A 23,911-nucleotide genomic window follows, 5' to 3' on the forward strand; every position below is an offset into this window, starting at 1 on the left:
GGTCAAAACTTTATCTTTTAAAGAAATAGATCATGTAATTGGTTGTTGAAAGTAATTGAAAGTTGGCACAATTGGAGAACCATTTCCCCGGAAGACTCACTTCTTTTAAATTGAGCAAATGTCAGAACGAGACTAAAAAGCTAATGTTTGTCTTCTAATTCTCAGAGACTTTATTGTGTGTGTTTCCTGTGGACTTGTGTACACGAGCTTTCCCAGGTTTATGTAAACGGTTCATAACAGGCTGCCTCTGACCACCGATCCCTTCAATGGAAGCAGCATTGCAGAAATTATTAGTGGACTTGAAATAGAAGGAATGGTTAGAACAGTGATTTGTAACTCTTTCAGAACCAACACCCTCTTTTTTATAATAAGTATTCTTTGTGTATTCGTATTTGACTTTTGTTAATTTTTTTTAAAAACCACATAAAATATAACACAAATAAGGGCATTCATCTCTTCCAGTTCCACTTTTTCCTTAGGTTAAAAAAAAATTATATCTACCTATAGGTGATTGAATGGATAACATTTCTTTTTTTTAAAGAATATTTGCATAGATACCATTTTGAGCTTTTCAGAAAAATATTACTCATTATGACATTACCAATGTTTTGGGGGGATAAAAGTGTTTTTTGTTATTTTGGGGTTTTGATCTTTCTCTTTTAAATATCTAATTAAACCATGTACAGGCCTTTAAAAATTCAAGTACTGCTCAAAGGCTTTCAACTTAAGTAACATTGCCATTCTGTATATCTTCCAGCCCTCGATACTTACTCCCTACAGATAATTATTTTCAACTAATAGCTGTTTATTCTGGTATATACCTCCATATTAATAAATAGTATGTTTGTACTCATTCTTTTTTGTTTTATTGAATTATAATTGATAAATAAAATTATAGTATATTTAAAGTGTACATAATGATGAATTTATATATATATATCATGAAATTATTCCCCATCTAGTTAATTAACACAACCATCACCTCACATATTTATTTCTTGTGTGTGTGAGAACATTTAAGTCCTACTCCCTTACAAATGTCAATTTTACAATACAGTGTTACCTACAGTCACCACATTGCACATTAAATCCTCAGATTTTATTCATCTTAAAATATTATTTGTCTTATTTATTAAAAAGAATTGTAACTATGTGTGGTGATGGATGTTAACTTACTGTGGCGATCATTTTGCATATATACATACATCAAATCATTATGTTGTACACTTAAAACTAAGGCAATGTTATGTGTCAATTATATCTCAATTAAAAAGATGAAGGTTTTGTTAATTAAAAAATATTTTACATACAGTAAAATTAGCTTCTGTTTTGATGTACAGTTCTGAGTGGATGTATAGATTCACATAAGTACCACCGCAATCTAGTCAAAGAACAGCTCTATCACACCAAAAATTCCCCTCATCTTGAGTCCTCACCCCAACCCGAACCTCTGAGAACCACTGATCTAGTTGTAAACCCATCAGAGCAGTTTTGCCTTTTCCAGAATGTCTCAGGAATAGAATCCCATAGATACACACAGTGTAATCTTTTGAGACTGGCTTCTGTGGGGGGTCAATTCTTCACTGCAGTTTTACACGTCTTGTGACAGACTATCTTTGAGGCCCTTTGCTGTGATAACTTCAAGGCCGTTTGCTAAAAGGGAGGTAGCTACTCCCTCTGAGGGAGAGGGCAATTTCATTTACTGACCAGGCTTGTAAAGATTATAAGGCAAACTTGGGTGGGATTACTTGAGCCTCCTTTATAAGATTGGGGTTTTCTAAGGTGGCATTCCTCAGCTGTGACAAAAATCCACAGTCCTGGCTTTTTGTTTGTTTTTGTTTTTATTTTGTTTTGTTTTAACCTGGGATCTGCCTGTGTACCCATGGGTGAGGGCCTAGGGGAACTGACTTGAACATGCAGCCCATGTGCTGTGGCCTTTGTCTCTCACTTAGGAGTCTCCTGTCTTCTGTCCCCACCTATGACACTGGCAGCTTTAATTGTTAGCTTGCATGTAAGGTAAGGCCTCAGACCCTTCACAATTCTTGATACTCCCTCCATTTGGCATGATGCATTTTGGATTGTTATGTTTTCACGTGTACCAGTAGTACATTGGCTTCCTACGGCTGCCATAACAAAGTACCACAAGCTGGGTGGCTTGAAACAACAGAAATTTATTATCTCCCAGTTCTCAAGGCTAGAAGTCTCAAGTCAAGGTGTCAGCAAGGCCATGCTCCATCTGAAACTTGGAGGGGAATTCTTCCTTGCTTCTTCCCAGCTGCTGGTGGGTTGCCAGCAATCCATAGAGTTGTTGACTTGCAGCTGCATACTTCAATCTCTGTCCTGGCATCATGTGGCCTGCTCCCAGTGTGACTCTGTCTTCACATGGCCATCCTCTTATATGGGCACCAGTCGTATTGGGTTAGGGGTCCATCCTATTTCAGTATGACCTCCTCTTAATTAATCACATCTGCAACAATCCTATTTCTAAATAGGGTCATATTCTTAGGCACTAAGGGTGAGGATTTCAACATATCCTTTGGGTCAGGGGACACAATTCAACCCATAACAAGTAGTTCATCTCTTTTTATTGCTAAGTACTATTCCATTAAGATTGGATGTACCGGGGCACCTGGGTGGCTCAGTCATTAAGCGTCTGCCTTCGGCTCAGGTCATGATCCCAGGGTCCTGGGATCGAGCCCTGCATTGGGCTCCCTGCTCAGCAGGAAGCCTGCTTCTCCCTCTCCCACTCCCCCTGCTTGTGCTCTCTCTCTCTCTCGCTGTGCCTCTCTCTGTCAAATAAATAAATAAAATCTTAAAAAAAAAAAAAAAAGATTGGATGTACCACCATTTGTTTATCTACTTGCCTGCTGCAGGACATATGGGTTGTTTCTAGGTTTGGTAATTATGAGTGATGCTATTATAAACATCTGAGCACAGAGCTTTATATGAGCATAGTGTTTGTTTCTCTAAGGTAAATATCTAGTAGTAGAATTGCTGGATCAAATGGTCACTATATCTGAAACTAACTTTTTAAGAAACTGTTTTCCAAAGTGGCTGTAGCATTTTGGATGTCCCCTGGCAGTATATGAGAGTTCCAGTTGCTCCTTATACTCACAGGAAGTTGATATTATCATTTTAAAAACTTGCTCTGTGTGTGTGCATGTGTGTGTATATGTGTGTGTGTGTTACCATTCAAATAGCCATATAGTGCTATCGCATTGTGACTTTAATTTATTTTTCGCTAGTGACGAATGATTTCGAGCACCTTTCATGTGTGTATTTGTCACCCGTATATCTTGTTTGGTGTGATTGTTCACATCTTTCGCTCTTTTAGTTTGTTTGTTGTTGTATTTAGAGAGATTTGTATATATTCTGTATACAAGTCACTTGATAGAGATGTGATTTGAACACACTTTCTCCCAGACTATGGGTTATGTTGTATTTCGTTTTCTTAACAATGCCCTTTGCAAAGCAAAAACATTGTAATTTTGATGAAGTTCAGTTTATCATTTTTCTTTTCTTGTATAACTTGTGCTTTTTGGTGTCATATGTGTGAAATCTTTACCAAACCCAATGTCAAAAAATATTCTCCCGGGCTCTCATGTAAAGATTTTATATCCTGTGTTTTAAATTTGAGTCTATGATCCATTTTGAGTTAACTTTGCATAAGGCATGAAGTTGAATTTATCTATTTGCCAGTGGAACGCCAATTATTCCAGCATCATTTGCTGAAAAATTACCCTTTTTCCATTGAATTGTCTTTGTACATTTCTCAATTGCCTATTTGTGTGGGTCTATTTCTGGACTCTATTTTGTTTCATAGATTTATGTTTCTATGCTTCATCAATACCATACTATTTTGAGGCTTAGAGTATATTTAAAAATTGAGTAATGTAAGCCCTCCAACTTTGAATTTGCCAAAACTGTTTTGGCTATTCTAGATCATTCTCTGTTCAATATGGATTTTAAAATCAACTTTTCTATAGCTACAAGAAACCCTTGCTATGGTTTGATTGGGATTGCATTTAATCTGTAGATTCATTTGAGAAGAATCGACAACTTAAATATACTGAGCTTTCCAATCCATGAACTCAGCATGTCTCTCCATTTATTTAAATCTTGATTTATTTCATCAGCATCTTATAGTTTTATAATTTTTGCTTTCAATAATCATACATATCTTAAATAAGTTACGATACCAAAAAAAAGTCTATTACTTTAACCCAAATATTTATTGCTACTCTTTAAAATTCACTTAGTAACTTTCCCTTTGCTGCTTCTACCAATCTTAAAATATTATATCTTACACTTGGCCTAATCCTTATTAGATTCCTGCATAGAAAGATACGCCATAGCCAAAAAAAAACCTTCATAAGTGTTACGCCTTGTCCTTGCTCCTTTAGATTCCCTATGGCTCTGCAAAGGTAGGGGTTACAGGACCGTGATAAGAAAGAAATTCGGCTTTGCTTTATTTATAGGTTATTTTGGTGGTATCTTCCGGTAGGCAGGTGGTGTTGTGCTAGAAAATCACTCCAGGAGCTGTGACAGTCCTTTGCAACCATGAAGACTGAAGCCAAAAGCAAAAGAGTATGAGAAGGAGCATGGAAAGAACCTAGGTCATTGCTGATAATGTTAAGCCACCAAAAGAATCTTAGGACCAAATAGTCCCAGATGTTCTTGTCAGTAACTGTACATGTTATTATGGTTTGAGCTCAGTTCATCAGGTATTCAGTTACTTGCAGCTGAAAGACCTCCTGCTACAAGTAACTGATGTTGCCAACCATTCTCCTTGTGCACCCCACCCCTATGCTTTAACCACAGCAGGTCACATATCATTATTTTCCTGGATCTTCTCACTTTTTCTTAGTTTTTCTCTGAGGCTGGAGTGCCTTCCGCTCCCTCCCCCAACTTCCCTCCTCTACCAATCCACCCTCACAGGAAGGTTCCAACCAAAGGCCATTTCTTCTAAGAGAATTTTCTGACTACGCATCCCTGTCCAACCCTGACCACATTCACACATACATGTTCACACATACAATTATCTACAGAATATTGATTGTAAGCACTCATGCAATGTAGCGTGTTGCTGAATGCCACAACAAAATCTGAAGTTTATTGATTGCTTATTTTGTGCCAGCCACCATGATAAGTATCTTATTTGCTCTGTCCTTTATAATCTCTAGGGAAAGTTTATGAATTAATTACTCTTATTGTCTTCATTTTTACCAAAAAAACAAATCAGGTTTAAAGAAGCTTAGTAAGTTTCTCAAGGTCACACAGACAGCCACGAAGTAGCAGGGTTATAAAAATTCCAACCTAGGTCTAACTCCAGACTGGAACTGATGCAGAGAACATTACGCAGAACTGAGTGTGTGTGGCACAAAACATTGCTTTATTTTCACTGGACTGCGTATCATGAGAGGAGAGACTGTCTTGAATTTCACTGTGTTCTCCTCTCTGCTGGCATGTGCCCAGCACAGAGACACAATGAATGCACCCGTCGATCCATGGGCAGTCATCCTCTCTGACCGCCAGAGCTCCCACACCTGCTTGCTGTCAGCACTACCCCAGGCTCCGGCTATGGCCTTTCCTTCTCTACAAACACACCCATCCTTATTAGCCTTTGACCAGCCCTGGCAAAACTGCGATAAGTTAATTCACACTAAGATGTTAGCAACTGACAATGGTTGTGGTTTCCTTCTCTAATGTGTATTTCTTAATAATGGACTTTTGGAGAAAGTGCTGCTGAACCCAAAGAAATGTCTCTTTCACGGTAAGAGCTCAAGCACATTATGAGATTGTTGAAGGTAAACTGTGTTGGATATACATTCAGGAAGCATTTTTTGAACAAATTTTGGCAGGCTGGTTGTTATAGTGGGAGGGGTGGTGTGAAAGAAGCAGTCTCCTCAATATGAAAGCATTTCATACTCTTCAAGACACATGGGGCTTTTTTATTGATTTTTCTCAGAGAAGCATCCAGATGCTTTACCACCCTAATCTTTTCTGGGTGAAGTATTATAAATTTAAAAATGCCACTGCCTTCTCCCCATAACCTGGCTAATAGTGAATGTTAAGGTTTACATAAATACTTAAATAATTCCCACATTTTCATTTAAATTCCTATTCATTAAGCAACTGTAAATTCATTAGGCACAATTCTGTGTAGCAACAATGGTAAGAAATAAAATATTTGTTCATGTAGGATCATCTGTTGAATTGGAACTATAGGACTGAATTTTAAATTTGCTATAGAAATAAACTAGGACATGGTTTCTCAAACTTTTCTGATCATAAAAATTTTGATGGATACTTATTAAAATACAGACTTCACTCCAGACCTTCAGTCTCCAGAAGATACTTATTGAGAGCGAGCAGAACATGCTGAACTAGGTCAAGTGTGTCAGCTGTTGTTCAGTAAAGATTTGACACTTGGGCTCTGGGATAACCCATTTTGTGAGATCATGCTGGAAAACATTTTTCTTCTCTTTCCCAACCTGCCGTTTCCCCAAAGAACATTATGCCACGCACTCTTAAATGCTGATAAAAAAAAAAAAAAAGATAAACAAGAATTCTCACTGAAGCGTCAAGGACAATAAACGATTATACCCAGTGTGTTAAATACTAAAATAGAGGTAGTGCAAGACACTATGCAGTTAGAGAGGAGGAAATGCCTTGTCCGAGTATTTAAGGCAAATTTGACCTCTACAAAGGTGAGATCATTCGACATAGAAGACATAAGAATAAAGACTCAGGGCCTCAAAGAAACCTGGTGTTTTCTGAGCACTGTGAAATGTCTGGCACGGTTGAAGCCCAGTGTCAAGTTGGGGAAAGTGGGGGTACATGAGGCTGGTGAGAGGTGGATTGTGAATAGCCTTACGTACCACCTCGAAGAGGCTGGACTCAGTTTTGCAGACAAGAAGATGCTGTTGGGAAGAAACCTAGATATCCCCAGCAGTGGGTATAAAATGACTTCAAAATATAACTTGACAAGAATGCCTTAGGACTGGAGTTTAAGGGGACTTTGTTCTGATCTAATATTCTACAACAGTCGGTTTTGAGCTTTGCTAATCTAGTGGAGACACGTCTCAGTTGACAGCTTATATAGAAGCTCAATGTGTAAAATAGATAAAAGGGGTCCTTTGGTTGATGCAGGACACTCAGCCCCATGGCAGTATTCCTGTAAACACGGGGTTCTAGGGAACAGTCTGCAAATCAGAGTTAGATGCTTTCAGGAGACTGAATGATTGAATGGATATTTAGGATCCTACTGTAGAAGCGTAATTTTGATGTTATGTTTGAAGAGAACCCCTTCAACTATGTCTAGTACCGCTCTTTCCATGCAGCATCCTTCAGGAGATGCTTGGGGCACTGAATCAAGTCTGGCTAGGTTTTAACACTTCCAGGGAAGGGGAAGCACCCACATCCTCCTGTAGTTTACTCTCTGTTAAAAAGGCTCATTCATTAACTACTTCTTCTTTGTGACAAGTAAGCATCTTTCTGATTTAAGCAGGGTTTATTGGAATAACCAACTTAATATTATAGCTCTCATGTCAACTTCTGTTCACCTTTTAGGTTTCTTCAGTCTTTAAAACAACTCTCCTTCCCTGCTGGGTTTCTATTCTCCCACACGCATTCCAATTTGTCAATGTTGCCTCTTGAAAATGTGATCACCAGATATAGGTCCAACATTTCTTTCCCGACTTCTTGCCTCCCATTACTACATATGCATTTATAAAAAAAAAAAAAAAAGTGAACTTATCATGAAAGGGCCTCGTCAGGGGCTTTTATGGTTAATATTACCATAAAATATATCAAAAAAGAATATCCATGAAACAGAGTAAAAATGGCCTTAAAAAGCAGTGTTAAGCCAGACACTGACTCACTACATTAACATTTAAGGTCATAGCAAAAACTGGTATGTTGTCATGATTGCCACCTTTGTGTGTGTGTGTGTGTGTGTGTGTGTGTGTATAAAATAAGGACCTAGAAGAACAGTGAGAGAACATAGCAGAGGCTCAATGTTTGTTGAATGAATTAAGTGGAAGCCACATACCAAGGGAAATGGACATATCTTTAGTTCAGGGATCTCAGATTTGTCCAACTCAAAGGTTTCCAGTCTTGAAGGAACGTAGGCACTCAGCCAGGGCAAACTGCAAGGTCCCTTCTTCTTAACTGAGTGTGACAAGAGGGATCCAATGATTGGGACATGAAATAGTCAAGGAGAAGTGTTAGACATTTTAGGAAGGCCATTCCCACTGTCCCATCTGTGGTGCTGACTTCATGTCGGGACCCTGGTTTCTAGGCAGAAAGATGGATGCGTACTCAGGTTTATTACTTCACATGAACGTGGTGGGGTAGGAGGGAAAGAAATGTTTCAGGACAAGAGCACTCTGGGGGCTTTAGCATCACCATGAAGCGTCCTGGGCTGACAGGGCAAGATGCTTCCAGGTTGACGCTCTAGGCTAAGGCATGCCAATGTCAATGTGCAGAGATGTCCCCCACCACTCCACTTTGCTCCCCTCATCATACAAGTTTAGTCTCTGAAGATTTTTCTTTCTTTTCTTCAAAAATAAAAGAATAAATGTAGAGGATACTCTGGATAAGAAATATTGCTGAGGGTCGGTCAAATCTAGTTCTGACACCTTAAGAAGCGAGATGACTGGGGCGCCTGGGTGGCTCAGTCGTTAAGCGTCTGCCTTCGGCTCAGGTCATGGTCCCAGGGTCCTGGGATCGAGCCCCACATTGGGCTCCCTGCTCCGCGGGAAGCCTGCTTCTCCCTCTCCCGCTCCCCCTGCTTGTGTTCCCTCTCTCACTGTGTCTCTCTCTGTCAAATAAATAAATAAAATCTTTAAAAAAAAAAAAGTGAGATGACCACTCAGCACGGACTCTGAACCTCTTAGGAGGTAAGTCACCCTAAGGGTGGGTGAAGGAGGGGAACAGGAGGCGGTTTCTGTGTGTGTGTGTGTGTGTGTGTGTGTGTGTGTGTGTGTGTGTACGGCCAAAGATGCACTGGCATAAATAACTCAAGAATTCAACAGGTTCCTTAAAAATGAAGGAGAAAGCTCTAATAACTGGTGTTATCCATCTGGAGAAATAACTTCAGTTACACGTTGATTTCTTTGATAGACTGAACAATTATGCAAAAGTAAACAGTATTACTTTCCTAACTACTGACCAGAAAGACCAAGCCATACTCACATCAATTGCTTATTTTAATGTCAAATGTTTATTTCTATGCCATAGTTGCCTCAGCACAATTTGTAAAAGAAAGGAATCCCCAAAATGAATTTTTTTTTGGTCAGGATATTTTCTCCGCAGTTATAAGACAGAAAGAAACACCTCGGTATCAAGAATTACCATTTCTTCCACATCATTCTAATAAGTTGCATCTAAATATTTTCCTTGGACGTCATTTTTTTAAGAGTGGAAAAATATCCACAGGGGGAAAAGATGTTTGTATTCATGAAAATAAATTTGGGATAGTCTTTGCCAGAGAATATATCTAGAACATCTTTGTTTTGGTACACTGTATCACTAATTGCCATATTCTTATTATTTGGTATAACAGGCATACTTTATTACATAAAACAAAGTGCACTGAAAATGAACAATGTTAGAAACAAAGTGGAATTCGGTGTATCTTAAATCTTCTGGTGATTAGATATGAGCCGGAGCGCCAGTATATAAATTTCATATCAATACAAATGCAACTCTCTTTCGTGATGAAAATGCACTTAGTAGCTTAGTTCTTTTTGCTTGAGCAGATAGGGCATCCAATACAACTGAAACAACCTGATAACAATTTTTTTTTTCAATAAAAAGGAATGCTCTGGTTTCTTAACTGGCTCCCACATTCGAGGGAGCCAGAAGATGGCATTTGTTCTTTATTCCTCTTGTCTGATTTGAGACACAAATCCACCAAGTTTCCTCCAGCGGAAGTAGGCGCCACACCTCAGATCACCAGGCCCTCGGGGAAGGAAGCCTGTTAAATAAGTAAATCTGTGACGTGCGGTGGGGGGCCCAGCACCTCAAAGACAGCATGGTGGTTGTGCACAGAAATCCCTTCAGCAGACTCAGTGAAAGGATGAGAGTTCTTTAAGTTCATGCACATTTTATTGAGTAGTAATATAAAATGCTTTTTCTTTGTCATTGTTACAAGTGCATGCTTTGATTGCCAACATTTCAGAAGTCAAATTACAAAGGCAAGGCTTTAGGCTGTAGTGAATTACCTGGGCACTTATACAATTGTTAAAAAATATGAATGGACTTTTGTTGTGGTGGTTTTCAGAATGAGCCAGTTGTAACCCGTAACTGATATACAAAGGGAAAAAAGTGAAAAAAGTACATATTTTGTGGCACCTGACAGAACAGAACAAAATAACTAAACCATTATGACATTAACAGTTACCATGCATTTAGAGTTTCACATGTAACTACAAACTTATTTAAATGTCACAAGGTTTGCTAAACATGCTCACCATCTATATATGTGCACTGACAAGCTTATGTTAAAAACTTTTAAGAATACTCTCCCCTTTAGATTTTTTCAAAGCTTTTTTGATTACAAAATTTCAAAGGCATTAAGCATTTTAGAGAATATAAAGTACGCCAGTATACATACATTTCCAGTATATGTCAGACCACTAAGCGCATTGCAGTCCCATACAGGCCGATACAGCCATTTTTTTTTTTCTTAAAAAACATGCATAGGCAGATTTTTTTTTTTTTACAGAATATAGATGCTTTATCACTGTACTTAATATGGTGTCTTGTTCACTATACTTAAAAATGCACCACTCATAAATATTTAATTCAGCAAGCCACAACCAAGACTTGATTTATCAACAACAAAAAAAAACCCTAAATATAAACAGCAAAAAAAGATAGATGTAATTATTCCAGTTTTTTTAAAACTTAAAGAAAAGATACTCGTTGCTAAATTAATAAGATTAAGTGTTATATGGAAAGAAGGGCATTCAAGCACACTAAAGAAACCTGAGGTAAGCATAATCTGTACAAAATTAAACTGTCCTTTTTGGCATTTTAACAAATTTGCAACATTCTTTTTTTTTTCTTTTTCTGTTTTTTTTTTTTTTTAAGACTGCCTAATTCATTTTATAGCCATTGTCTGACAAGAGTAGCAAAACATTATCAATAAATAGTCCTTATTTAGTTTGTACATCATTTTGTTAAAAATGTTTGATGTCATCCATTTTTAGTGCTGCGACTGTAAACGTACAATAGAGTAAGAAATTAGACAAAGTTTTCGTGTCCAGTAACATAATAAAAGACCTTTCATTAACCTATCTAGAAGTCCCCAATGCAGTAGGAAAACATGTTCATTCCCCTAACATTGCAGTATATACTAGCATTAGCTTTCTTTTTTAAATTTTTTTTCCTATAAGCATTTTTAAAAGGCATACCCAAAAGAGGTGTTTAATCACCACCCCCACCAAAATATAGTTTATTATCTCTCTCCCTCTTTTTTAATGATAGTGTAAACTGAATCCAATTCCTGGCCCCCAGAGCAAATAAGCTACCGTCAGAGGCAAGAACATCCAACTGCTGATATGCAGCAATCCCCATCATGCCCTGCAGCTCAAAAAAAAAAAAAAAGGGGGGGGACAGGAAGTGGTCACTGGATATTGCTGCTATTACTGCCATTGCTGTCCGTGCCGTTAGTCTCTGAGGCGAGAGCCTTGTTGATGGAGTTAAGGTTGGCGTCAGAGGGCATGGCATCTCTGCGAGGTGGCATCCTCTCGTTAATTCGGTCTAAGCCCTTGGCCTCCTCGAAGCTAGTGATCTTATGCTGTGGTGAAAATCCTTTGATTGCTAAACAGAAAATCATTAAAAAAAAAAAAGAAAAAAAAAAAAAGAAAGAAAAATTAGGTTAGCCAGAGGAAAACAAAGGGCACAGCTGTTGCATCAGGTGAGGTTAGAGATTTCGCAGTGAGTGAGGGAATCCTTTAGTAGAGAACAAAATGACGAGACCTGAACACAACACAACAGACTCCTTACCATACCTGAAGATAACCAAAAGGTTTGAAAACAGCCAATGTCTCTTGCCAACCAAAATGTCCTCTTCAAGTTAGTAAGATGTAAACATTGCTCTGGTTCTTCATGAGAGTTTAGATCAATGAAATCCGAAGTGGATATGTCAAAAGGAAAGCTGCTACCAGGGACAGGTATCTAGACTTAACATCAACTGGCCACATCACTGGCATGATTACTGCATCAGACACCCTAACCTTAGACAGACCGTAACATAGCCTTCCTTTGGCTATCCCACTGTACTAGTAATGGCCAATTCAGTAGCGTCAGGCGAGCTGTGCCTAAAAGTCTAGTAGAGAGCTTTAGAGCAGAAGCTAAAAGGAGCTCTAAAAGGAATTAACTTTAGGGGCATTTCCATGCCACCTCAGAATCCCAGAAAGACTTTCTTGGCAAACAACTCAACGGTTGCATGAAGAAAAAAAAAAAGAAATTATAAACTCCTGTTTCTCTAACTCAACTTTGGAAGCATGTGCAGTGGGTGACAAGGTAAGAGAAACTCAGAAAAACCAAGATTGGATCACTAAGTAGAAAAACGTTGTCCTCCCTTCAGCAGCAAAACAGGTCAGACTGATGTTCATCTGGTATCCATTACTGCCTAAATCAAAGCAAAACTCTTTCTTAGTAGATCAATGCAGATGTAAGTGATGCTTCAAGAATAAGGGGAAAATGCCTTTCACAACTTTCAGCAAAAATGACAGGATTGGTTTGGGCCCTATTCAGTGAAAACATGGCATTCTCAAGGGGGCGTATGGATATTTAATTTTTTTCATTAACCCTTAGTGTGCTGCAGAGATAGAGCAGGCATTTGTGCAAGAAACTTAATGACTTCTTCAGTGGGTGCACCAACCAGTGAGCTGAAAATAGAGTACATACGGGGAACCAACAATGACATCAGTTTGCTTTACTTCCTGTGACGTGCAAGCCAGATACTGAAGGGCCAATCACCAGTGCTGAATTGGGCTGCATCTCCATGGCTGATTGGGGACAATTTCAGGGTACCTTTATCCTTCCCACCTTATTTGGGGGAAAAAAAAAAAAAAGGAAAGCAGGTTCAAGCTGAAACTTTGCCAGCCAATCCTACACAAATGTGCAGTGCCTTTCACTAATATGGATGAGATTCTTAGAAGATCTACACCATTGCTTCCAAACTCATTAAAGGATGCGAAATAGTTTGTTACCCCTCTGCATTTTAAAGGTTAGCAAAATGGTGATTAGTCAACTGTGAGAGGAAGAAGATGGGGAAACGAGGAAAGACCAAGGCCCAAAGCAAAGCTTCTGAATTCTTCTCTAATTTGGTAATAAACTGCAAAATAATAGAGCTGTCTAATGAGCACCCACCCTGAATACTCAATTATTTTGAGGGACAAAATAATGGCACAAAGTGGTATTAAGTGGTATTCTATTCTTTTTCTAAACCACTGTGAATATCATTTCATCATAATGAATAAATACAGAAGTTTGTCAACATGATAATTTATGAAGCGATTTTATTAATTTAAATGGTAAAAGAGGCATCTCAGGGTTTTAAAAGCCAATAGGGTGAGAGCGTAGAAATTCAAACTCTAGCTGGAACAATGGATACGTCCCGAATGGGGCTCTGTCTCTAATCAAATCTCTAACCCTGGTCTGGAAGAATGTGCTCTGCTGTAGTTGCTGGTCAGACAATGGGTATTAGCAATTTACATTGGTAGTATACTTAACACAACACAGAGTCACAGAAACCACAGAAAACAGCCAAACTATCAACAAGAATGCACACTGCAGATTAGAATTTGCCAAGAGGAATAGAGAATTCCCACATAAATAGCAGTTTATTCACTGCTATTTAGGAAGCAGTTGTATTTTCTCTTACAGTGCTATCATTTCCCCTACTGTAACCAAATCATATGCAAATTCGACAGTCTAAAGTGGCACTTTTTACATCGGATTGAAGGACCATATGCACACAATTTTGGGAAAAAATAAAAAAAAAGTGATCTTGCAAGAACAAAATACAACTGAAGAATTTTGTTTTAAAGGGGAACTTCAAAGTATTCTTTTTTGAAATTTCCGGAGGGTATGGTATGGATAATATTAAAAAACTATTTTGATAGGCAATCCTCTCATAACTGTATGTTGCTCAAGCACTTGATTCAAAAGTAATTTCTAGAGGGCCAACGCTATTGTCCCCTTGCAGTGCTAGGACACAGTGGGTGGGGTACAATTCCTGTACAGCGCATAGCACGGTGCCCGGCGCCAAGCAGACCCTCAGTGAACCATCAACTGAGTGAGGACTGGACAGTCACTGTTCTTGTCATGGCCACTGCCACAACCACTGGGGACTTGTGAACTCTTTATAATACCTTAATGGTGCTAACCGTCCCACAAACACCAGTAGGTTAAAATTTGTAAGACTAGCGGAACTGTTTATCTCATACATAGCTGTCCCACGGTGGAATATCTTTTTGAGACATGAAATAATGTTGAACTACAACAAAGCACTATTCAAATGAACACTTTTTTTTTTTTTTTTGGCTAGAAACTTCTGGAGACGAGATTTAATAAAGCTTTTTTCTTCTCTTCTTTTCAGTGCTGACTGAAAATGATTCGAGGGAGGGACATGGTTCAGCTCAAAGAATATTATTTTATGCGATATTTGTCAAAACAGCTGCCATAACTCCCACCCCACGTCATTCAAGATATGTAATCCTTTGGTTTTCTGTGACTATACTAGGTTCGTTGTGTACAAAGTCAAACATAGCGTTAAGGGGAAAAAAAAACAAACAAACAAACCATAAAAGGACATTTTCCCCTTTAAAGCAAGAACATTTTGGTTAATACTGAGCCACAACTGTTAGCCCAACACCCACACACTCTGTACAAGCTACAGCAAAAAAATAAAAAATAAATAAAAAAATAAAAAAATGAATACACCCAGCAGAGCCCTTATCTGTTGCAGGTACAACAGAAAGGGGACTGGCCAATTTACCTTCATCAGCCTCAATAGCCTCAACAGTAGCTGAAGAGAAGAAAGGGGGTGCAAAATGAATGAGAAAAATGAGCAGAGGATTTTTAACTCTAAGAACAAATCAGAGACGATCAAGGGAGCTCAGAGAATTAATGTTCCTGTACGTGCTGGATTCTGGCACAGACGACAAAACAGAAATGGTAAAAAGAAAGGAAAAAACATGACAAAAATGAGAAGTTTATTTTATGAGTTGGAGACACCAATCTGAGTGAACTGGCGTTTGTTCATGAAATAAATGACAACATGGTCAACCCTCTTGAAAAACAGGACAATTTTCTTTTACTTAGATTGAATCGGTAAGAGACTAGGTCAATCTTAGTCTGACACAGAACGTATAATAAAACCACTACTATGCCTGGTGATTTATGATTTGAAAATGCTAGACAAAATGGCACAACTCGAAGCAGTGTCATAATATCAGTGGGATGATTCACACCTTTTAATATTAAATAGCGTGATTTAGTGCGGTGGAAAAGTAGAGTATGTGTATGTGTGTGCTAATCTAGAGGAAGAATAAAATCAATGCATCTGAGCTGATAGTGCATGTAACTCCTTTGAAGACAAACACAGAGCTTGTCTGGAGTGGTGAGAGAGAAGGGGAAAAGGTGGGCAACAATATATATATAGACGGGACTTCCTTTGCCAGGGAACCCAATTTAAAGTCAGTTTTCCTTACTGAATACCATCTATGGGAAGGAAATTCTTGAAATGCTACTATAATCAAGTGGTAACATGTCAGTTGCAGTAATAATTCTATCAGCATTTTAAAGAGGCAGTTCAAATCCTGAAACCTCAGCATATTTCAGAGGCAACACTTTAAAAGCCCATTGCTTTCTCAGCAATTTTCATAATAAGGTTAGGGTCTATATTATCACTAATACAGGTGTATGAGGCCTTCCATGTTATTAAGGCTAGTGGCTATTTCCCTAATTAAGGGCTAAAATGCAAAACTTCTCTGTAACTCCAAAATGTTTAATATTAAAATTCTACCCCTTGGCTTTAATTTGCATATGTTTTGTAATTTAAGGTTTTAAAACTAGAGCAACTGCCAAATGTGCACTATAATGTCCTTACAGTGCATTCTAAATTCCTTCTGATAAAAATGTAAAATGTTTACCACCATGGAGAAAAGCTAAACAGTAAAGCCTTAAGCAGTTTCTTCTTTTTGACAATTTGCAATCCAGACAGTGGATTTTGAAATTGTTTTAATGGATGTGGCTTAAATATATATAATAGCGTTAAGGGGAAATATATATATTGCGTTTTCAAGTTCTCAGGATGAATGAGGTTCCAGCCTGTATGTCTGTTATATGTGTATGTGTTTGTGCATGTGAGAGTTCAACACAGAATAACACAAACCAACGGATTCAACATAAAGTAACAGAAAAGAAAACTGAATAACCTAATTTAAAATACAAGTGAAAATCTAGAAACAAAACAAAGAATTTTAAGAACTTAAATAACTTAAGTTCAAAAGTAAAGCAAAAATCTGGAACCACACCAGCACCAACGTATCAGTAATATGCACTGCCCATTATTAAATGTATCCTTCCAAAGAAAATGTGACCCATAGTCTCTGATAATACACTCGCTGAACCTTAAAATGTGCTTATCAGAAACTATGCAGATTTTAGTCATTTAGGTAATTGTGCATTTTGGGCATACAAATGATCCATTTATGCTAACTTTTTTAGAGAGCATGTTTATTTTGGTGGGAGAAATTTTCTTTTGTTTTTTTTAAGTTATTAGAATAATTTTTAGTTATAAATTCAAGGGGAAATTGACTTCTATGCATTGTCCTATCTTCATTTACAAATTTGTGTCTTTTTGTGGAAACCAGAGACACTGATTTTGGAATAAATTCATGTGAAAATAAAACTATAGTGATGCTGAGCATGATTCTCTACATAGAAGAGGTGTGTCTAAATCAGGTAACCATAGGAATACTTGAATCTTCTAGACTGAAGGATAGAGATAGGAAAAAAAAAAAAAAAAAAAAACCACAAAAAAAGATTCAGGGAAAGATATGGGAAAATAAGCAAGAGGCTGAGATTAGTTTTCAAAATGTTATAACGGATTTTTGTTTTATTGATTTTTTTACTCATCGATTTAGTTAAAGTCTAATCTAATAGCAAATTTTCATCATGTATTATTAAAATTGGACTCTAATTAATGATACTATTAGTTAAAATAGACAGCAAGACAAAATCACAAACGTAAAAGAATATACAGCTCTGTGCTGTCTGATGTGGTGGCCATTAGTCACATGTGGCTATGTGAAGCAAATTAATACAAATTAGCTAAAATAAAAAACTTCCGTTTCGGTCTCTCAGCTGTACCAGCTGTATTTCAAGTGCTCCATAGTCAGCTGTTGCCAGTGGCCTCTGTACGGATACAGAAATTTCCATCATCACAAAAAGTTCTACTAGACAGCACTAGTCCAGAAAGCTACACATTTTCATTAAAAAAAAAAAAAAATCTCTATCTTAAAAGAAGGTATTTTTTTCAAAAATACAATGTGGTTCTACTCAGTCTCTTATGTTTTGGATGGAGAAATCAGAGAAAAGACACATATGACTCCCAACTTGTATTCAAGTAGATAATGAAGTCACCCTTTTGATGGCCTTCCGTTCTCCACTACAATACGACCGGACGTGTATTTACGCGTGTGTTTATTTATTTATTTTTTTCAATCACATAGATAGCCAGAACATTTACCAGAAACGTAATTTAAAAAAGTTGTTTTTAGCAGCGGAATGGCTCAAAGCTGTCAAAGCTATCCCGCGTGTGGCCAACCTCAGTGGGCTGTCCCGGGCCTGCAGGTGCGGTGACTGCGTACACGGGGGATGGCGGGGTGGGCTGTGGGTGGGGGCGAAGACGCAGTCCGGGGACGAGGGAGCTATTCTGTCCAACAGGACTGGTCAAACTGATGTGGGGTTTCAGCCCTTCTTCCGCTGAGAAGAGCTGAAGACTGAGGCCGCCCTTACGTGGGTGAATAAATCAGGGCTCTAAGGACCCCGCGGCCTGAGCTGCCCCGCACACACTCGTACCACTGGGCCTGCTTACCGCTTTGCAGTGTCTGCTTCCCTCCAGAAAGCACTCCGCTGGGGAGCATGCCCGTGGGGGTCAAGCCTTTCAGCGTCAGCACACTCTCGCTCTCTTCTCTGCAAAGGCACAAGGGGAGGGGGGGACATTAACTTGGATTTTCTTTCAAAAAAAAAAGGAGAGAAAAATGCATAGTAGAACTCGCATTTACCTCCACCTAGGCTCTCTGGATTTTTTTTTTTTTTTTAAGATTTTATTTATTTATTTGACAGAGAGAGACACAGCAAGAGAGGGAACACAAGCAGGGGGCGTGGGAGAGGGAGAAGCAGGCTTCCCTCCCAGCAGGGAGCCCAATGCGGGGCTGGATCCCAGGACCCTGGGATCACGACCTGAGCCGAAGGCAGACACTTAAAGACTGAGCCACCCAGGCGCCCCTCAAACACCCTATATGAGTGTTTTTATACACTCATATAGAAGCCATGTCACGTCAGTGGACAGCTGCCATGCTAGTTTACGATTATACACTTGCACAGGCTCAGCCTCTTCCGAGTCCCAAAGATACAGAAAACAATTCATATTTTGTAAGCTGGCATCGCCATACAGAGTGTTTGCTGGGCATCCACCGTGACACCCATAAATATGTTAAAATGAGTCCCACAGAGTGCTGATGTAAGTTTTCCAGCCAAAGCTCAGCAGAAATGAGTGGAACTTATTTCTCTCCGGAGAGAAAACCAAAGAGTATATATGAGAGATAAAAACAAACAGACAAACAAAACAACTCCGTGGTTTATAGAATAGGGAACTAGAAGTTACATTCAGGGGGCTATTAAATAATTTTGATATCACATGATAAGTAGACCAATAATGACAACCAGCCAGGAAAGCAACCACCTTTTCTTTTCAGCAGTGTCTCCCCCCACTGATTTGCTAATAGAACATTATTGTATTACTCATTGTGACGATTGTTTTACAGTCTTCTGTACATCAACATTTCATGGTTGTTTATTAGTCACAGCACTATTAATCACTTTGATTTATTAATAAATCATCATGATTAAATAACCATGAAATAGGAATACGTTCATCTCTTTCCAAGTAGCAGACACTGTAATTCTACAATCAGAAAGTGTTTATAATACAAATATATATATATAACATCTGCAATATGTAGAACTACCAAAGCCACGTTTTTATGAAGCTATCTAACATGACCCAAACAGAATTCCTAAACTACCCCCCCAACCAGCTACATCCACAACCTTCCTTCAGCTTCATCTTTTCGTTAAGTTTCGTTAAGCTTCATCTTTTCGTTAAGGAATCACCCCTTCGCTCCTGTCCTCTCTCTACCTCCTCGCACTTCCATTCAATCGGCAAACCTTGAGGGCTCTACCCTCAAAGTATTTCCAGCAGCTTGCCATTCTCACAATCCAACACCTCTCTTTTTAAAACAGGTTTATGGAGTAGAAGTAACATCCCATATAATTCATCCATGTAAAGTTATGTGATTTAATCAATGGTTTTTAGTGCATTCACAGAGTTGTGAAACAATCACCTTAATCAATTTTAAAATATTTTCATTGCCCCAAAAGAAAACCTGTGTCCATCAGAGTGGCTCTCCATTTCTTTCACCCTTATGTAACCACTAATCTACTTTCTGTACATTTGCTTCTTCTGGATGTTTCAGACAGGCGGAATCATACAAGATGTAGCCTTTCACGGTGGCTGACTTCTTTTGCTTCCCACCAGCATCTCTTGCCTGGATTTTTCCAGCAGCTTCTTTACTGGTCTCCCTGCTCCATCCTCATCACACTCTCTGCCCCCATCCCTGTCTATTCTCAGTGTAGCAGACAGGCTGGGCCTTTTAATACGTATGCAGATCCTGCCACTTCCTATTCAAAGCTTTCCCAAGTCTTCTCCTCTTGTTAAGGGTGAAAGGCAAAATTTTTAGGTTTGACCACAGCCTTTGAAAACTAACTCCCAACCCACGCTCTCCTAACCTCACCCATCTGTCGGACTCCGTTTCCTACCAGTGTCTACTTCCCTTAGTGTCCCTCCAACACATCTGGCACACCTCGCCTCAGGGCTCTACCCTGGTTTGGCACACTCTCCCTCCAGTATCTGCATGGCTCACTACCTCCTTGCCTTCGAATCTCTGCTCAAGTATAGCCCTCTGAGTGAGGACTTCTTTAGAAGGCTATATATATATACACTCCCTATCTCCCCTTGCTGGTTTTATTTTTACCTAAAGCGCTTATTACCCCTGAAAAACTATGCAGTTTATTTATTCCGTTGTTGTTGTTGTTGTTGTTGTTGTTGTTTTAAGTATCTAGACCAGAACAGCACCTGGTACACAGTCCACACTCAAAACACATTTATAAAAGAATGAGTAAAAGGAAAATAGAATGGAGAGTGGCAGTGTTAGGTCTGAGATGGCCATTAATCACTGTTTGCCCTCAAATAGGTACTGCAACCTTTTCAGGCTTCTGCTGTCAAACCAGTAGAGATCACATAAAGAAGAAATAATCTTAAATGCTAATATATGGATTTGGAAATTGGGAGTACCTCTAAAGAAATGAACATACATCTTTCTCTTTGCATTCATATTTGAAATCAGGCTTCCTTGCTTCTTTTCCTTGCGGTTGCACACAAAACCCAAGCTTTTATAGTTTCCGGCAGCTTTCTGGAACTGGGGACTCCTCAATTCCAACCATGTCTGCGGAGTCCTCACTCACTCAGACACCTCTGACCTCTGCCGTGCTCCCCATTGCTGACCACACCCCCCTTCCGGAAAGACTCCTGGCCCAGGTCGGGAACGCTTCCTTCCCTGGTTCTCCTCCTCCTCCGGCGTCCCCTTCTCAGTCCCTTGGATGACCTTTTCCCTTTGGCTTCACACCTGTGCTTTCTAAAACGGAGGCTCCCAGCCACGTGTGGCTCTTACCCACTCGAAACCCAACTTGAGAGGTGCTATCAGTATGAAATGTACACAGGGTTTCATAAACTTAATACAAAAGTAAGAATGTGAAACATCTCCTTCAGAAGTTTTATACCAACTACACACTGAAGGGATAACATTCTCAATGTATGTGCTCTATAGAAGACATTCTTAAAATTAACTTCACCTGTTTCTTTCTACTCCTTTACTGTGGCTTCCAGAAAATGTCAACTTACAGATGTGGCTCACATTATATTTCTACTGCAAAGCACTGTTCGAGAGGATTCTTGTCTTTTTCTCCTACATCCACTCTCTTTCATAGCGAGACCATCCACTTACGCCGCTTCAGTCTTGTGTTCCCTCTCATGACAGCATTTCCTACCCTCGTCTCTCTCTAAAGCTCCAGGGCAGAATTCCTGCCTGTCTCTGAGCGAATATTCCACCGGCACCCCAGAGGAAAAGAGGCCCGATTCAATTTATTGCAGTCCTCCCCCAAAATACCTGTTAGATATTTAAATGGAGAAATACTGCCTCTTTCTTAGATAACAGCACTATCATCCTATCCGTCGCAGAGGCTAGAATCTCTATGGGATATTCTTAGAACATATCCTCTCCCTCATCACCCCTTGCGTAGGTCAGAATTCTTGGAGCAAATGACAGAACCTACTCTGGCTAATTCTGACAGCAGAGAGATGTACTAAAGGATATGAAAGAGCTCACAGATCCAGAGAGCCAGACTTGAACGCTCTGCAGCCCAGAAAAGTACCAGTGCCCATCCACGCTGCGGCATCTGCCGCCACTGTTCAGAGCCAACACCTAGGCTCATGTTAATGCTGTATAGTTAGCCCCCAAAATGCTGAGGAAGGAGTTCTTCTGCTGGCCCCTCAGGTTTCACACCTGAGAGAGGAGTCACCTTCCCCACTTCCTGCCTCCTCACAATGCTCATTTTGAAACAGATGTTTTCTGTGCATTCATTTGATTGGTGGATCGTAGGCAACACGCCTGCACCCACCCCGCCCATGCTGCTGTAAGACAGTGTTCTGATTCCCTTGTATTGTGGCAAATTACCACAGTGTAAGGGATATGCTGGACAGCTGTGCCTGACACATTTACATCCATTCACATCCATTCGTTACATTTAAAAATTTCCAGCTTCACAAATTCCTTTTGTCTCTTCCTTTGTATCTTTCCTCCTATAGCCCAATTGGCTTGGATTAGTTCAATCGCTTCCAAGATGTCCTCCTTGATGTCAGTAAGTCGTCTTGTTACCCAGTCTTCACGCTGCCACTAACATAATATCTAAAAATGGGTTGGGGCCTGCCTCTCATCCTATGAAAACCATCCTGTGACGCTCACTGCCTCCATGCAAAAAATTAAATATTTTACCATGACCATGCTATTCAAGGCTATCAAGGATCTGGACTTAAATACATTTTTCAGCTTCACTTTTCCCTAGATTCCTCACTTACCTTCATGTCTTAAGACCCAGCTCTTTTGAATACTTAGAATTCACTGGCTACACCATTCTAGTCAGACACTCAGTAGTGCTGCACACTGAGTTTGGACACATTGCTTCGCTTGCAAGCTTGCTGTGTGGATTACTGTGAAATGCATACACTACGAGGCAGGGCACCTGGCACTTAGCAAGAGCCCATAAAGCATTGCTCTTAGGACCATGTGACTGTGAGCTTGATGACTTAGCTCCCAGGCATGACTGTCCCACAATTCACCACCTAATGGAATCCAGCCTATCCTTCACAGCACTCCTCCAATGTCAAGCTCTTCAGGAACTTTTTTATTTATTTATTTTTTCAGGGAATAGAAGAGCTCCATGGAGCCCTGTCTTCTTCGACAGCAGAGCATCTCTTCATGTATTTAGTTCACATTTCATTGTCTTATATTAGTTTAGAGTCCACATGTCTGTCATTCCAATTTGCTATTCATTGTGCCTGATTCAGTATACTGTACATGTCTAACACGCAATCATTACTTACTAAGCTTCACTTTCTTTTCTCAGGCTAGACACCACCCCCTGCATTCTGCAGAGTTAGTATAAATGCTTTTATTATAGGAGAGCAATACAATATACCTCGCTTTTCTTTTCCATCAATGTGTGCAATCTCAGTCAAGTCACTGATCATCACTGGGGGCAAATGGACCACCTCTCAGCTGGGAATAATTACATCTATGTACCCATAGGCAGGGGACTGGAGGCACTTTCCAATTTTAAGACCTACCTATGATTCTATAGCATTGCCCCTACCACCTTCATATGGTTTGAAAACTAACATGGATGGAGACAAATTTTTATATTAAGAAAGGCTTCCCCTTCTTCCTTAAATACACTTTCACTTGGAAATTTTGGCACTGTTTTTACTTCTCCCCACAGAGACTACAGATAGAAAAAAAAAAAAATCAAGGTGTTTATTGGTAAATGTGAGGCATGATAAACAAGCAAGTGATTCTGCAGAGGTTCCAGTGGACTTCTGATCTTCACATGGTCTTTCGCTCCCACAAGACATTTTTCCAGCCACACAGACCTCCTTGCTGGCCCTCAAAACTGCTAAACTGGTTTCTAAGAATCTTTGCACCTGCTATTCCTTTTGCCTTAAACACTCTTAACTCTGCATCTTCATGAAGGTCACCCCACACTTCCTACTCAAATGCTATTATTCAGAAAGTTCTTTGTTGGCCACCCACTAAAATAAGAGTCTCATCTCCCACTTGCTACCCCCCTATATTGCCTTTTCTCTTCATGGCATACAATCAGTGCGTATCTATTACTGAATGAGTGAGCGAGGCCTGGAAATGCAGTCAGGAATATGAAGCATTACAGTCCAGGCAGCCTCCTTCATTAGGCTGTAAGAAGCAACGAT

The 23,911-nt window shown here is 39.4% G+C and overlaps 1 protein-coding gene across 8 annotated transcripts in view; it reads right to left on the reverse strand.

The window, feature by feature from the left end:
• Nucleotides 1-9,207: 9,207 nt before the first annotated feature.
• PPP3CA (protein phosphatase 3 catalytic subunit alpha) overlaps nucleotides 9,208-23,911 on the reverse strand; it is a 449,539-nt gene continuing 434,835 nt past the window's right edge. For 5 of the 8 annotated variants that reach the window (XM_027598215.2, XM_027598213.2, XM_027598216.2 and 2 more), the window contains 3 exons: nucleotides 18,125-18,222; nucleotides 15,020-15,049; nucleotides 9,208-11,832 (listed from right to left, as the gene is read on the reverse strand). In XM_027598215.2, the coding sequence (XP_027454016.1) occupies nucleotides 11,636-11,832; nucleotides 15,020-15,049; nucleotides 18,125-18,222 (325 nt within the window). In that variant the 3' untranslated portion in view covers nucleotides 9,208-11,635. The remainder of the gene's footprint in view (nucleotides 11,833-15,019; nucleotides 15,050-18,124; nucleotides 18,223-23,911) is intronic. The other 3 variants (XM_027598214.2, XM_027598218.2, XM_027598221.2) reach the window with 1 other exon arrangement.

The sequence above is a fragment of the Zalophus californianus genome, chromosome 2 (assembly GCF_009762305.2).
Source record: "Zalophus californianus isolate mZalCal1 chromosome 2, mZalCal1.pri.v2, whole genome shotgun sequence".
In the NCBI taxonomy this organism is placed as follows: Eukaryota; Metazoa; Chordata; class Mammalia; order Carnivora; family Otariidae; genus Zalophus; species Zalophus californianus.